At 42.0% G+C, this 16,535-nt stretch overlaps 1 protein-coding gene across 1 annotated transcript in view; it reads right to left on the minus strand.

The window, feature by feature from the left end:
- Window positions 1-1,149: 1,149 nt before the first annotated feature.
- Window positions 1,150-16,535, minus strand: part of SLC27A2 (solute carrier family 27 member 2) — a 44,187-nt gene continuing 28,801 nt past the window's right edge. The window contains exons 5-10 of the mRNA XM_043555448.1: window positions 15,191-15,385; window positions 11,037-11,127; window positions 8,696-8,894; window positions 7,101-7,198; window positions 2,803-2,933; window positions 1,150-1,610 (exon numbers count right to left, since the gene is read on the minus strand). Coding sequence (XP_043411383.1) covers window positions 1,434-1,610; window positions 2,803-2,933; window positions 7,101-7,198; window positions 8,696-8,894; window positions 11,037-11,127; window positions 15,191-15,385 — 891 coding nt within the window. The 3' untranslated portion in view covers window positions 1,150-1,433. The remainder of the gene's footprint in view (window positions 1,611-2,802; window positions 2,934-7,100; window positions 7,199-8,695; window positions 8,895-11,036; window positions 11,128-15,190; window positions 15,386-16,535) is intronic.

Raw genomic sequence — 16,535 nt, forward strand, 5'->3', positions numbered from 1 at the left:
ACCTCTCCTGTATCTATCATTAAGGATCCCTAGATATGTTTTCCTGGGGCCTTATGGCGATTACATTGAGGGAGAATTGGGGCCCCTTGCCAGCTCCTGGTCATCGGAGGATGTCCTTTAGGGAAGGAAACTCCACTTCTTTTAAGGAGGCTGGGGTAAACTTGGATTATACTTCCTTGAGATGGACTTAGTGACCATGACATTCCTGTTTCCTAGGAAAAACTCTAGTAAACATGTCTTGATTGCTGTTACTGAGGACCTATTCCTGAAACTGTCTGTAGCTAACACATGCAGAGGTTAAGGAGTTCTGTTGAGGAAGGGAGCCAGCTGAGTGTAAGAAGAAACAGCCTGTCTGAAGGAGCTCCTTGAAGTTCCCAAACCCACCTGCATCATGTCAAAGGGCCCTGGGTCCTTAAATAAACAGGCTGTTTGATAGGAGGCTGGGTGTGGAGTGAAACCAGCTCAGGTTTGAGGAGTATATGGGACTGGGGGTACTCACTGGAGATCTGGGACTTATCTGGTCCACACATCCATTTTGTTGGGTGCGTGGAAGTCTTATAAAATTTGAAACTTCACAAATTTAAAAGACTGGGAGATTCACATGAATATCTGGGTTTCTGTTTTCTAAATAATCAGATCTTGGAAGTACCTAAACTGTATTCCCACATGACAATAATCAGCCAACTGAAGCTAAGTAGTACCCTCACGTTTGCCACATTCATTTGTGACCTGTTTCTCTCGTCCACATTACTCATGTGATTCCTGAAGACACTCGAGCCTACAAGCCTTGGTGGAGTTAAAAAATATCTACTGACACCTTCTATATATAGAATTCTGATGCTGTTGACTTAGGCTCCTTCAAAAACTATAGTTGGCATTCTCACCTGCTGGATAACGCAATTTGTAGACAGTGGCCCAGATAGGAGGGGAGAGTTGGCTTCACAGTAGAGCTGGACTGTTCATTGGTGTTCATTGGAGTTCATTGGTGTTGCATCCCCCTCACCTTTCAATTTCTTGCCTTTTTTTTTTTTTTAAACCTAGGATGCCATTATCATTATGAGTAGGACACCTATGAAAAGATGCCAATGAGGCTCTTAGGCTCAGGATTTGCATTTAGAGTAAAGTCAGGAAAGAGACAATGCCATCTCATATGTTAGCATTCATCTATTTTATTACATATTTAAAAAATAATGCACCCTCTAACAAGCTTAGTCTGCAAATACAAACAGTAGGTGCAAACTGAAAACTAATCATCTCTAAATATTTTCACGTGCAATGGCTCGGGTATAATTTTTAAAAGTCTCCCATTATTGGAATGCATAAAAAATGGCATGTTACAATCTTCAATCAAATTAAAGTTGGATTATATCAAGTGGTTGCACTAGGTCCTTTTAATTTCTTTCTGGAAATAGGAGTTATCCTCCTAGGAATATTCAGAGTTTCAGAGTTTTATCATTTATGGCATTGTAAATGTCCTCAGTCATAGGCACATACATTTCTGCTTTGTCATCCAAGAAATATAAGGCATCTTTGATGACTGCAGGATTAAAGCCCTCCTCCACGAGGGTCACTTTGCGGTGTTTAAAAGTTCCAGTGATCTCAATGGTGTCCTGGAAAACATCAAACAATCCACACTGTTGCAGTGTTTTGTGAACGATTAGGGTTCAGGCAAATGGCAGAGGGTGGAGTGTCTGGTAGCTCTGGCTCCTGAGAGAGGTTGGGGAAGCTAGTTCAATACCTCCTGTTTACAGAAGCTCCACTAGGGGGCCCTTTGTGCAGGTAGCTTTTCATTCCTCTGAGGCTTTAAGATCACCTGTGGGGAGGGAGGGGCTGTGGAGGGTGAAATGCAGAGCAGAGCAGGGATGCCTAGGTGGCTTAGTCGGTTAAGTGTCCGACTCTTGATTTTGGCTCGGATCATCATCTCATGGTTCATGAGTTTGAGCCCCACATCTGGCTTTGCACTGCAGGCATGGAGCCTGCTTGGGATTCTCTCCCTCTACCCCTCCCCTGCAGGGCAGTCTGTTGCTTAGTGAGCTTCCGGTTTTACTAAAATATCCAGATTTAGGGTGGGGTGGGGTTAGGGATCATCTACACACAGACCACTCTATTTTCTCAGCCTGTTTGTCCACTAGGCTGAAGCTTTTTTCCTTCAATTGATAGGTGATGGATGATCTGAGCGTATTTCAATTTTCACGTCTCTCCACCATCTCATTATAAACGTCCATGCTTTATGAACATCAACAGAAATAACATACAACTTCCACAATAGCTGGTAGCCTAACATTTCTTTTCTCAAGTCTTCAGCTACAGAATCATATTGCTCAGAGTCCAAAAGTGAGAGAATGTTAGGCTAACATGGATTAATGTTTGCAAAAAAACACATCCCTCTAGTGATGTGGGACACCTAGGGTGATAGTTAAACATTTGACAGCTCCAACTGGCTAATGCTTCCCAACTAAGTTTCACACGGTAGGAAGGTGTAGAGCTTCAGTGGATTTTTCCATCCTTTAAAACTGGAAACATTTTAAGTATCTGTCATACTTCATCAAACCATAGACTTTGTGAATTATTTGCTAATACTGCTGCTGAATGACCTGGTCTGTCATTTTAGGGAAAAGGGGATCAGGATTTGGCTTCTGCTAGCTCATTTTCTGATACTTCTGCTTCCTTGTGGAGCTTCCTGGCAAGGGTAGTGACAATCTGGCCAATATGGCCACCGTGGTAGAAAGGAGTTGTTCCCTAAGACGCAGCGGTCTCTAAGAGAGAGAGGATAATTGAACTCAACAACAAGAAGTCTCTCACCTGTATTCTTAGAAACCGGGGCCTTGCATAACTGGGCAGGTAATCGACAACATGGTTAAAGAGTTTTTTTCCATCAAATTCGTGGTTTTCCTTCATTTTGATAGAGGCCATGCCAATTCGACCCTCATGACCTAGAAATAAAGAGAAAAAATTAGACGTGTTATACTAATTATGATGTTTTCCTAGTTCAAAGTGGGCTGAGAACATTGACATGGGTTTCTTTTGGATAGTCGGAATTTTTATTTCAGGTATATGTGGAAGTTATTCTAAAGTGACTATAACAACAATAACAAGAGCTATGCGCTGATTAAATCTTCATTATATGCCAGACCCTATACTAAGTGTGTTTTATGGACTATTTCATTCAACCCTCACAACAACCTTCTGAAAAGGTATAAATATGATCTCCATTTTACAGATGAAAGTACTAAGGCTTAAAGATATAGTACGAGACTTGTTCAAGTTCACACAGCAAACAATAGACAAAGTCGGAAACCAGATTGAGGCAATCAACGGTCATCCTTCTCAGCAGCCTAAATGAAAACACCAGAGTAGAAAACAGGCCCTACTCGTGGCTGAGGGAATTTTTTTTTTTTTTTTTTTGGACTCCAGTGAGAAGTCCTTGTTCCACAGTCATGAACAATTGGGCTCAGGTTGTTCTTTAGGGTGTAGTGTCAGGTCTGTTGTGCGTCCAGACACAAATACCACCTTTGAGATTTTGCCTTTCTGCATTTCAGAGAAGCTGGGGGTCAGGATGGTGATGGGAGGTGCAAAGGCAAGCGGCTGTGGGCCCTCCCATTGATGAGCTATATTCCGCAAGGCTGTGTCTCCACAGAGACCAGGATCCAGCAGCTCCTTCCTGTCTGGGCAGCAAGGTAAGTGGGGAGGAGTTAAGCACAATGACTACACTGTTTTCTTGTAAAGACAGCAATAATTAGGTATTAATACATCTTTTGCCTGATCCAGCAGACTGGGTGGGAGTTGAGATCCATTGAGATCCACTTCGCTGAACTACCTAGCTGTAATCAGAGAGGGGAAGGGGCCGCCTTGTGCCCTTTGTCACCTGGGCCCCAGCTTTTGAAACCTCTCCCATGGTGATTGTGTGTTTACCTGTGGCTCCAAAGAAGGCAGGAAACAAGAGGAAACATTAAGAGAAAGGAAATGCACGCCTCTACGATTTGCCTCATATCTGAAGGAGGGAGACAGGGCACAGGACTCTCTTTCTCTAGGGGTCCCTGGTAGCTTGCTCAAAAGCAACCATCTTAGGAATCTCAAATGTCTCCAATAAGCTTCTTTTCCAATCAAGGCAGAGGCTGATGCAACAGAAATCTTCAGCACTGACTGGCTCCTTGCCTCTTGCTCTGACAGAGACAATGCCCAACTGAGAGACGAATAGGCCTATTGAGTCTCAGATCTCTGCCCCAGTTCCCAGGGGTTGGTTTGGGGCTAGTTTAGCTCCGGGGGGGAGGTTCCAGTTTACAACTGTTCTGGCCAGAGTTTCTCTAGCGCTGCACTGTCCAGTATGGTAGCCACTGGTTTCATTTGGCTATCAAAATTAATTCTAAAAACACAAACTAAAAAAAAATTCAATTCCTCAGTTGTACTAGCCACAATTTCAAGTCCTTAACAGCCATGTAGTGGTTATTGGCTACCATAGTGGAGAGTGCACATATAGAACATTTGCATCATTGCAGAAAGTTCTGTTGAGAACAAAAAGTTCTAGAGAGTAGTTGGGAAGTTCTGGTGTGACATCTAATAACAGTCAACTGGGCTTACACTTTGGTGTACCTTCCTGGTCCAAAGCTGAGATCTGTGAAGGCCTTGCTGAGCCCTTTGATACTGAAATTCACCCTGGTAGATTGCCTTCTAGATAGACCTGCCTCATTTCTGGGCTGCAGCAAGGCTGGCCGTGTGCCTGTCAGGCCAGCCAGCAGCTGGCATGGCATCGAGAATCACAGAATCTAAAAGCTGAGAGACACTTCTCAGTTTATCTTTAATCTTTTTTTTTTTTTTCCATCTTATTTGAGAGGGAGAGAGAGAGAGAGGGAGTGAGCAAGCAGGGGAGGGGCAGAGGGAGAGAGAGAGAATTTCAAGCAGGTTCCATGCTCAGTGCAGACCCTGACTCAGGGCTCCATCCCAGGACCCTAAGATCATGAGCTGAGCCAAAATCCAGAGTTGGATGCTCAACTGACTGAGCCACCAAGGTGCCCCTATCTCTAATATTTCAATGCAGCAAGAATTCTCACAGGATCTTGAGTGGACATCCAGCCTCTCTACACACCCCAGCTGGTGGGCCATTCCCCACCTCAGGAGATAGACTTTTGTGCTGTTAATCTCTCTGGTTATAGGAGACATCTCAGGCTAAAATTTGCTCCCTGGTCATTTCAATCCCTTGGCCCTCGTTCTGCTCGCTGTGGGTATGGCAAGCACACCAGCTCCTTGTTCTACTTTGACTGCCTTCCAACCATGTGAAAACCATTAATCTCCTTTTTGTTCTAGATCGGTGACTCCCAAACCTTACTGGTTGTTAGAGTCACCTGGGGACTAAAAGAAGACATGAAGTGTCTGAGTCCCAAACCCCAGAGGTTCTGATCCATTATATCTAGGCTTTAAACACTCTCCCAGACTGAATCACTGTACTCTACCTGAGACTAATATTGCACTACAGGTTAATTAATTTGAATTTCAATAACTTAAAAAAAATCAAAGTTTCCCAGATGATTCTGATGATTGGTCAGACGAGGCTTCAGTGCTTCTCAAAATTTAGTATCTTCTAAAAATTTGTGGTAACACACACATAGCATAAAATTCATCATCTTAACCATTTTAAAGTGCCCAATTCAGTGGTATTTGATACATTCACAATGTTGTGTAACTATCACCATTATCTAGTTCTAGAACATTTTCATCACCCCCAAGTCAAACTTCATTGCTTTTAAGAATCACTGGATGGCTTGTTAAAACACAGGTCCCTGGGCCCCACCCCAGAGATTCTGATTCAGTAAGGGTTGGGGTTGGCCTGAGAAGTCATGTTGTTTCACAAGCTCCCCAGTGGTGCTAGGCCAGGGGCCCCACTCTGAAGAGCAGTGGACTCGATCCTTCCAATCCATTCCCCCAGATTCTCTCACCTTCTCATACACATTCTTTTGTGTTGCTACCTAAATCCAGCATTTAGAGGTGCACACAACACGCCAGGTGGGGTCTGTGAGAGCCCAGCGCAGTGTGATGACTGACAACCTTGCCATGGGCTCTCGTGTTAATTCAGCCCACGTTCCAACATGAGCAGCGTGCACTCAGGTCACGCTCTGTGACCTGAGATGTGGCTGCACTTCCTATCATATAATTGTCGTTGTGCTCGAGAGGAACAGGGAAGAGAAAATCTCAAATATTCTTAAAAAAAAAAAAAGACACCACAAAGTTATGTGAAACCACCACAGCTTAGGAAAGAGAGACTCTTGGATTTCTATTTTGAATATAGGTGAGAATCCCAAATACTGAGTTCTGGGGGAATACTAATATCCCTAGCACCTTACAGTTGGACAGTGACTTGGAAGTTTTAATCCTCTCTCATCTATATAATTAAAACGATTTCTTCCAATGACAGCACTCATGTATACGTCTGGTAGGTGTATGTTTAGTGTTTACATAATTGAAGCGAATGAGTTCTCTTAACAATCTCAACGTCAGGGCTGATATTACCCCTAATTTTAGTGATTTGTCTGAAGTCAAACAGCCCCAGGTACTGGAGCCAAGGACCCAAAGTCAGACCTCAGCTCTCCCCACTCTGCTGGCAGAGGCAGATCTGCAGATGAAGGCTTGGTGACACCACTCTGTGTGATGATTCTGAAACTCACTGGGGTGAGCTGGGGTTAAGGATCTGTTTTAAAAGAAGTCTGGACAAAGGCAGCTCCTTTTCAGTTTTTTCTCCTAGCAAATATACTTGCTGTTACTTGTGATACTCGGTTCCGAGGCCAAGATACCATTTCCCAGCTATCAAGCCTGACACGTCTTTTCTTGAGGCATGCCAAATGTAGCATGGGACCCTGCATCTTGCAGAGATCTGGCTTGCCTGAGAGCCCAAGAACAGCTGGGGAGCTGAGCCACAGAGGAAGGCCAAGTTCAGATGTGCTGAGTTGGCTGATTTATAATGGAATATAAACCAGACATCAGCCCCTTACTCCCAGGTGGCTGAAAGAGACTGGTTCTCCAGCAGGGAGGCAAAAGTGATGACAAACTTTGCCATGGGGTTAAAATGATGTTCAGTTACTGTATAGGTTTATGCAGAGACTTATGTGTACCTGGCACAGACACTCCATAAACGTTTACTTCCTGGACAAAATCAACCAGTCCTACGATATCAGCGACTTCAGTGGTGGCCACATTTTCCCCTTTCCAGCTGGAAGAAAAGGCAAGGTTAGCAGAGGTTACTGGTGGTCCCTGGCCCACAGTTCCATGGCAGAGCACGCATCTCTTCTAGGCCCTGCAAGGTGTCTGCATTTGTTTTCCCATCTCTGCTCTCAAATCCCCTGGAACTTAGTCACAGGAGAGGCATTCTGCTTGAGAAACAAAAGACAAAGGCATAGACAAAGGCATTTAAATAATAAAATGTGGAATTCCAATCTCACCACATGAAACACGATACAAAGAATGTTCTAATGTTGAAATACAGGTTTGGCCTAAGAAAGGTACTGGAAATCAAGAACAAATCTCAGTACCTTTTTGTTGTGTTTAGGTCTCCCACTTTTCTCACTAACTTTGGTTGGTTTCATACCTGTATATCAGGGTCTCATGGCAATGAGAAAGCTTTGAGTAGCAAATAAAATACCATGCTTTATTTACAGGGAGATTATAACGTTAGTGCCCAACCTACACTCGTCTACTTAATAAGGCTTTAAAATTTGTCTACATTTAAAAATTCTTTAGATCTCCTGGAAGTATCTTTTTAGTAACATGAAGGTTGCATAAAATCATGGTACGGATCCTGAGTCATGGAATACTCCAAAGATGGAAGGAACACTCTGGATCATTGGAACCTTCATTTCGTGGGTGAAAAAGGTTACCAGCCTTGACAGCACAGCTGGCCAGGGGTAGGGGTGAGCCTAGGAGCTCAGGTCTCCTCATTTGTATTCTTGCTCTGCCTACTACAGCCAGACAACTTCCATACCTTCCGCATGCATTCACGCAAAAGTATTTATGTGTGTCAAGCACTGTGCTAGGTGCTGGGGAGTGAACCAGCAGACACAAGGCCTGGCCTCAGGGAGCTTGCACAGGAGGGAAGTTGATTAAACCAAAGTGTCATGAGAGGACCATGAGAGAAGCTGGAGGACCATGCTGTTGTTGGGAATTAGTTTCATGGTCTTATTATAATGACTTTCAAATTTCATGGTGCTGACTTGGGTTTCTGTGGGAATGGTTAGGGATGGAGAGTGGGAGGGAGGTGAATAGTGGATTTCAGAACCCCTCACTTCCTCTTTGGCTAGATCAGCTCCGTATTAGCTTGCATTTGATTTTATCTGAAGAAAAGCCCCACGACTGGAAATAGTGTGAAACCCTGGGCTATCCTAGGGGTGACTGGTAACAGCTGAGGATAAATGAGAGAAACTGGATACACTGTTAGTTAGGCTCCAAAAATCAGGCACAGGTTTTCTGCCTATTTCTCAACTGGTGTTGCTCAACCAACTTATCTGTGCATTGCAGGAGTGACACTTGTAGGAAGAGTGACACTTCCTGTGGCTTGCTCCTTATTTTCTGGGAATATAGAAGTTTGGATGGACATGCCAAAGAGATAGAGGGAAATGGGGCACTGCAGCCAAAGTGGAATGCAGTTCCAATTTAGGAGTAAGCCAAATTGTGCATGTGTTTGTTTTTGACTCAATAACTCAAAGAAACCAACCGGAAAGTATCTCCAACTCTGTCATGAAAGTAGATGAAATTTTCATGGTCAATCACTAAGAGATCTCCACTATTGAAATAGAGGTCTCCTTTCTTAAAGACATCTCTCAGTTTTTTCTTCTCCGTCTGAGCACTTCCTCCAGCGTAGCCACTAAAGGGTGTGAGTTGTGTGATTCTGCAAATAAGGAGTCCAACTTCACCTAAGACAGAAGAAAGTAAATTGTTATTTTATGTGATAGCAGTAGGCAAATTTTATTACTAACATTCTCATAAAACTGTTGCCATACACTCAAAAATGGACATCTTAAAACATGGCCCCTAAATCGACAAATATCATTTTTTAACCTTACAGAGGCTAGTACTAAACCTGTCTTCAACAATGAAAAAATTAAAGACTTTCTTTGTAATTAAAACACACTCAGAAAAATGTAATGCAATGTTATTCAAGTTGCATTTTCAGTTACCCCTCTCCCCTCCTCCTTTTTTAATTTTTATTTATTTATTTAGTTTTCAACATTTTTTATTTATTTTTGGGACAGAGAGAGACAGAGCATGAACGGGGGAGGGGCAGAGAGAGAGGGAGACACAGAATCGGAAACAGGCTCCAGGCTCTGAGCCATCAGCCCAGAGCCTGACGCGGGGCTTGAACTCCCGGACCGCGAGATCGTGACCTGGCTGAAGTCGGACGCTTAACCGACTGCGCCACCCAGGCGCCCCTCTCCTCCTTTTTTTAAAGTAGGCTCCACACTCAGTGTGGAATTCATGACATTGAGATCAAGACCTGACTGCGATCAAGAGTCGACTGAGCCTCTCAGGTACCCCTTCAGTTACCTTTATTATAAATCATTTATAAAGCTGATAAAACATTGATTTCATTTTCTATGTATGGTAGCAACATTTACATGCTTATCATTTCAATAATTTGCATATATTAGTAGGAATCAGTTTCTGAACTTACAAATGGAAGATATTTTCTCCTTTACCTCAATCTTTAATTTTCCACAACCTAAGACAACTCACAAGTGAGATATCCCCATCATTCCATCTTAATTTTATAGCATTTCCAAGACACAAACTTATAAAATTCTCTTTCAATCTGTTTTGATTGACTATATGCATAGATTTTCCAAATACTAGATCTTGAACTTCCATATATATTTGTTAGTAAAGTTGATATTAAATTCTCTGAAAAGCAACTGTGTTCAAAATAATTTTTATCCCACTTTACAGAAAGTATGTTTATCCCTCATCTAAGCCTAAATCCTGCCAATGGACATTGCTCCAGTTATTAAATTAGCCCTGGGCTGAAATTAGCATATAAGGTTTTTTTCCAAACTGCTCCCAGATTTTAAAATTTGTGATAGGGGTGTCTGGGTGGCTCAGTTGGTTAAGTGTCTGACTCTTGATTTCAGCTCAGGTCATGATCCCAGGCTCGTGGGATCGAGCCCCGTGTCATGGGATTGAGCCCTGCGTTGGGGCAGAGCCTGTTTGGGATTCTCTCTCTCCCTCTCTCTCTGCCCCTCCCTTGCTTGCACTCCTCCCCCTCCCAAATAAATAAACTTAAAAAAAAGATAAAAAAATGAACAGGGGGTTTTGAAACAGGTAGGGTATGTCTGAATTCAGATATATAGTAGAGTGGGAGCGACAGAGGTCATGAGAATTTTCAGTTAGCAGCTTTGCATTTTTCACTCCTGGAGAGAAATGTTAAAAAATGCCCAGCTTTGGAGCAAAATAACACAATGATAAGAAGTGGTGAATGCTAAAGAACAAAAACCAAAGAAACCAAAAACCGAACTAACCAAACAAAACTGTTGCCATACAATCCATTGGCAACAAGCTAGCTGAAGGAAGTGTCACTATCCATGCACGTGCACGTGTATGTCCATATACATCCTATACATACATATAGACCATACACACAAAGTACAGTATCCCATGTGGCCACACACTTGTAATTCTAAAAATGCTAGTATTTTATGGAATAATGATTTACACACATACTTGGACAAATGCACAGTAGTCTAAGCTTGAAGGTAGACCTTGTAAAGCTAACTATAGCTTTGCAACCATGATTACATATCCCTTTCCTCAAAACACTTACCTCATAATTAAGAAGTTAAGCTAGGTTTCAAAGTATAATTATGTTACATGTAGTGGTAAATTAGTATCTTTTGGAATTTCTGTAACTATTTCTGAGGGTACTTAAAATAAACCTCTTTTATCCCCCCACTCTAAAATTTTTTTTACCATATATTCATTTTAGCAATGGTATGCTAGTTCTTAACAGTTACTTGATCAAGTTAAGAAAGGGCACAGGTTAGCTGAGCAAAAATCTACTGTACCTTTGGGAACTCGGATGCAATATCCATTTCCATCTCGGACAGGTTCATCTTTCTCCACATCATATTTAATCAGCTCATAAGTTACGACTTTCTAGCAAAATTAACACATATCATTTTAAATACAAATTCCTTCACATTTTTTCCTTTTTATTGTGGTACAGCATACGTGAAGTACAAAAAGTACATTATCTTTAGTGTCCAGCTTGATAAAATTACATATGGACACATCCATGTAACTACCACCCAGACCAAGAAATAAAACATTTCCAGTACTGTAAAAACTTTCCCTTTGCCCCCTTTCTTTCAAGGTAAACACTATTCTGACTTACCACCATCAATTAGTCTTAAAAAAATTTTTTTTTAATGTGTATTTATTTTGAGAGAAAGAGAGATAGAGAGTGAGTAGGGGAGGGGTAGAGAGCTGTCAACATAGAGCCAGACATGGGGCTTGAACTCATGAACTGTGAGATCATGACCTGAGCCAAAGTCAGATGCTTAACTGACTGAGCCATCCAGGTGCCCCACCATCAATTAGTCTTACACTTGAAATAAATGAAATAAGAGGGGCGCCTGGGTGGCGCAGTCGGTTAAGCGTCCGACTTCAGCCAGGTCACGATCTCGCGGTCCGGGAGTTCGAGCCCCGCGTCGGGCTCTGGGCTGATGGCTCAGAGCCTGGAGCCTGTTTCCGATTCTGTGTCTCCCTCTCTCTCTGCCCCTCCCCCGTTCATGCTCTGTCTCTCTCTGTCCCAAAAATAAATAAAACGTTGAAAAAAAAATTAAAAAAAAAAGAAATAAATGAAATAAGAAATGAAATATATGCCTTTGTGCTGCTGCTTTCACTGAACATAATATCTGTTACTCATCTAGCCATGTTAATGTTTTTTTTCAGTGGTTTATTTTTTATTGCCATGGAATTTTCCTTGCAGGAATATGCCATAATTGATCTATCCTTCTGTTAACTGGCATCTGGACTGTTTCTAGTTTTAGACTATTAAAAATGATGCTGTTATGAACACTATCAATACATGTGTTTTGGTGAACATATCACAATGGATTTTAAAAATCCTATATGCCGCTGTTAGATGATTCATGTTTCCATCTGTTCTCCAATATATTTAAGGTTCAATGGTATAATTATTTCATGCCTATGGCTATAAAATTATTAAAACTCTATTATATTTTACATATACATATTTTACATATTTCAATGGCATAAGAATTTAAATGTATGTAGTGCAGTAAGAGTAATCAGTATATTATTTTCTCAACTCTACTAATACTCTCTACTAATACTTTCCCTACTAAATATGACAGGATTTAGAAGTAATGATTAGCCATGATTATTGTGTCCATTTCAAATTTTATATTTAATAGTAGCAATAACCATTACAAGGCAAGTAGCATTCATAGTCAACAAATGGAGGGCTTGTTTATTTGCAAGAATATAAAAAATTTGGGGCTGGTAACCAATGTTTCTTTCCACATCAGTTGCAGGGGCATCTTCTTCCCTTTCTGCTTCAGTTAAAAAATAACTCCTTGGTTTTTTTTTTTTTTTGTTTTGTTTTGCTTTTATTTTTTGAGAGAGAGAGAGCGTGCAAGCCAGGGAGAAGGGCAGAGGGAGAGACAGAGAGACAGAGAGAGAGAGAGAGAGAGAGAGAAAGAGAGAGAGAGGGAGAGAGAGAATCTTAAGCAGGCTCCATCCTCATCACAGAGCCTGAGGTGGGGCTCAATCCCATGACCCTGGGATCATAACCTGAGCGAAAATCAAGAGCTGGGTGGGTGCTCAATCAACTGAGACACCCAGGCACCCCTCTTCTTGTTTTAAGCAGAAAAACTGACAATAAAACATGGCAGTCCATGGATGAGGAGCAAAGTAATATATATATATATATATATATATATATATATATATATATATATATATTTTTTTTTTTTTTTTTTTTTTTTTTGGAAGAACTATTAACCTAGCACTGACTTCTAAGGTCCTTAGGTTTGGTTTAAAACAAAAGTTTCCTTGAAACTCATCTTCTTGAGGGTCAATAGTAACAACATAGATACCTTGCACCGTGTCTCAACTCAACTTTCTGCCCTTTCTTGTTCTGAACTACATTAGACTTGGGTCTCCAGCATCTGGGCTTGGTACAAGTAGAACTGAAGCTAACTAGAAAAGACTGACTTTATCAGCAGTGGTTCCAGTGGGGAGTAGAAATTGATTCTTAGTCTGTAGCAGCACTGCCCAGTAGAGTTTCTGTGATGATGGAAATGTTATACATCTGTACTGCTCAACATGGTAGTCACTAAACACAGGTGGCTACTGAACACTTGAAACATGGCTAGTGTGTGTGAAGAACTGAATTGAAAATTCCATTTACATAATTTAAATTTAAATGGCCACACATAGCTAGTGGCTGCCGCACCGTATGGTACAGATGTGGAGGGCAGTGGAGGGACCTGCGTGGCGCAGGTGTGGCTGTCAATGTCAGAGTGGTTCCCCAGGCTTGAGAATGCCTCATGATAAGGCCCGGATGTGAGGAACAGGATGATAATATCACTACAGCTAACAATTATTCAAGACTTTATATGACAGGCCTTGGGCTATGTCCTCTAAGAATTTTTTTTCAGAAGTTATTTAATTTAATTCTTTCAATAACCTTTTCCCCTTATACTAAATACTGAGTTTGGGCCAGGCACTAGGCCCTACATTTTCTCTTTTTTATTTCTGTTTTCCAAACAATGAAATTGAGGCCTAAGGAACATAAATGACTCGCCCAAGGTCACTCAGGATGCAAGGTGCTGAAATTTTATTTCTTGGGGCAGCTCTCTCATGCACATGCATTGCTATCCTTTGTACTCTGCCCATCAGTCCCTGGGGACACATTGCCTGGGAGCTCTGGTGTATCTGTTCATGGCCAGCTGGGCAGGAAGGGCCGCCAGAGGTGTAATGACAACAGCGATGGCTCACACATGTGGAGGCTCAGCATCTGCTGAATGTTGCTGGAATTCTGAAAAAAGAGGGGGTCACCTGGAAGACTTCTCAAAAGCAAAAAAAAAAAAAAAAAATGCAAAGAGACTGTCTAGAGACCCTAGGCCAGAAGTGACTGTGAGGGAAGAGAGACTACCATGTAGCTGGCTTACACATAAGAGATAACCGGTGGAGTTTGCAGGCAAATACAAATGTTCGTAAGATCCTAGAACTGGAGTGCATTCCAGTTCTCTCGAAGGTCTACACAGCAGTTCCTCAGCCCTGGCTTTTGGAAAACACTGATGCCTGGGCCCTGCCTCAGAACTACTAAATCCAAAGCTCAGAGGGTGACACCCTGCACCTGCATACATGAAAAACTCCCCAGGTAACTGTGATTTCACAGTGTGTGGTAAACTTGTAGAACTGGCAACCTTCTGGAGTTTGGTCACATACGTGTATAAATGGCATCAGGAAGACTTCACATAAGTTGCAGATGGCAAAGGTGTAATAGGTTGTTATTAAGAGAAATTAAGATTTTTAGGGACGCCTGGGTGGCTCAGTCAGTTAAGTGTCCAGCTCTTGACTTCGGCTCAGGTCACGATCTCCCGGTTCATGAGTTTGAGCCCCACATCGGGCTCTGCGCTCACAGCACGCAAATCCTGCTTGAGATTCTCTCTCTCCCTCTCTCTTTGTCTCTCCCCCACTCATGTGCCCTGTTTCTCTCTCTCTCACAATGAAAGGATAAACTGAAAAAAATTTTTGAAAAAAAAAGAGAAATTAAAATTTTAAAATTAAAGGGTCCTGTCACTTTGTGCTCACTGTCATAGAGAAGGAGCAAATCCTCTCTCTTGGTTACATGGATTGGCCATGGCTCTGATGCAGTAAGAAATAATGTCATCATGACATCTCTTAAGACATGTCTGCATTGGGGCACCTAGGTGGCTCAGTCAGTTAAGTGTCCAGCTCTTGGTTTCAGCTCATGTCATGATCTCATGATTTCGTGAGCTTAAGTGCTTTATTGGGCTCTGTGCTGGCAGGGCTGAGCCTGCTTGGGATTCTCTCTCTCCCTCTCTCTCTGCCCCTCCCCACTCATGCTGTCTCTGTCTCTCTCAAAATAAATAAATAAACTTAAAAAAAAGTCTCTTCATTCTGAAAACTGGCTACATATACTCTCATATTTCAGTGTACTTACTTTCTGTAGGTAGTTTACTCTCCCAACAGCACCAATTTTTCTCGTATAATTCATAAAGCCAATATTGCCTTCAGTGGAAGCATAGAACTCATAAATGGTAATGTCCCCAAATCTCCTGATGAATTCCCTCCACACATCTCCTCGCAAGCCATTTCCCATTGCCATTCTCACTTTATGGACACGATCATTTGCTTTCTGTGGTAGGAGGAGGAGAGACCAAATTGAAACCTCTCTGAAGCCCGTACTTATACACTAGTGATTGCCTTCATGTTTCTACATATTCATGTTGGTTAGGAATTCACCTTTGTGCACATCTTTTCTGTTACTCACACACATAACACCTCCTCCCCGCCAACACATGCAGTTTAAGCCGCCGGCTGGAACTCTGACTTAATAACCAGAAGAATTGGCTTTTTTCATTTTGATTTTTAAGAGGCAAGGTGAGATAATTTGATAGAACTAAGTAATGTCAACATTTAATTCACATCCAATCTGAAGCTAGAACAGTGTGCTGACTGTTTTCTTGATGGGGCTGGTGAATCCCAGTGAACTTTCAGAAAGGAGGAAAGATCTATCGAAGACTGACAATCTGAAGCACAATGTTCACGTGGTGAGGAAGAAGAAAACCGGGAACACAGTGCAAGGAGAGAGGAATGGTTTTCCACAGAGTCATTACTGTGGGGGCCTCAGGGGGCTGGAGAGAAGACTCTTGATCATGTCCTCATTTCACAGATAGACCCAGAGGCAGGTATACAATGAAACTGTCCCAGTGGGATTGGGAAAGGGAAGAGAGAGAGGAAGCTGGCTCCCAGTTGCCTCAGGTGGCCTGGGAGGAATGTGCTTTGCTATAAACACAAATCACAAAGGAAAAGTTGTTTTGAGTGTAAGGAACTGAAAGGACAGCTTGTGTCCCCAAGAGGTGGAGTTAGGACCAGGCTGGTTTCTATGCAACCGCAATCATTTATGAGGCCCCTAAAAATATGTCCAAACAAGCCCAGAGTAACTTAAATGATGTTTTATATTAATAAGGCAATTTATGTCCTCTAGGAGATCAGAGTCTGGTGGTAGAGAAAGGTAAATAAGTATAATTTTAACTTGAAAATTCTGTAACTCTATGACCTTTAACAGAAAACAGAATGGAATGGGTAAGAGTGCTTGGTAACCAGGCTTCCCCTCTCACATCAAGTGTTAATTTCTTTGATCGGATTGTAATTTGCTTACAAGAGCAAATGTTCTGAAGAGCATTTCCTACATTATTTCCTAATTTGTGAAATCATTGTGAAGTTAGTTTGGAGTAAGAGTTCCTCTTTGAAAAAGAACTGTTGGAATAGAGAGGCTGGTCGTT

The sequence above is a fragment of the Prionailurus bengalensis genome, chromosome B3, assembly GCF_016509475.1.
Source record: "Prionailurus bengalensis isolate Pbe53 chromosome B3, Fcat_Pben_1.1_paternal_pri, whole genome shotgun sequence".
NCBI classification, from domain to species: Eukaryota; Metazoa; Chordata; class Mammalia; order Carnivora; family Felidae; genus Prionailurus; species Prionailurus bengalensis.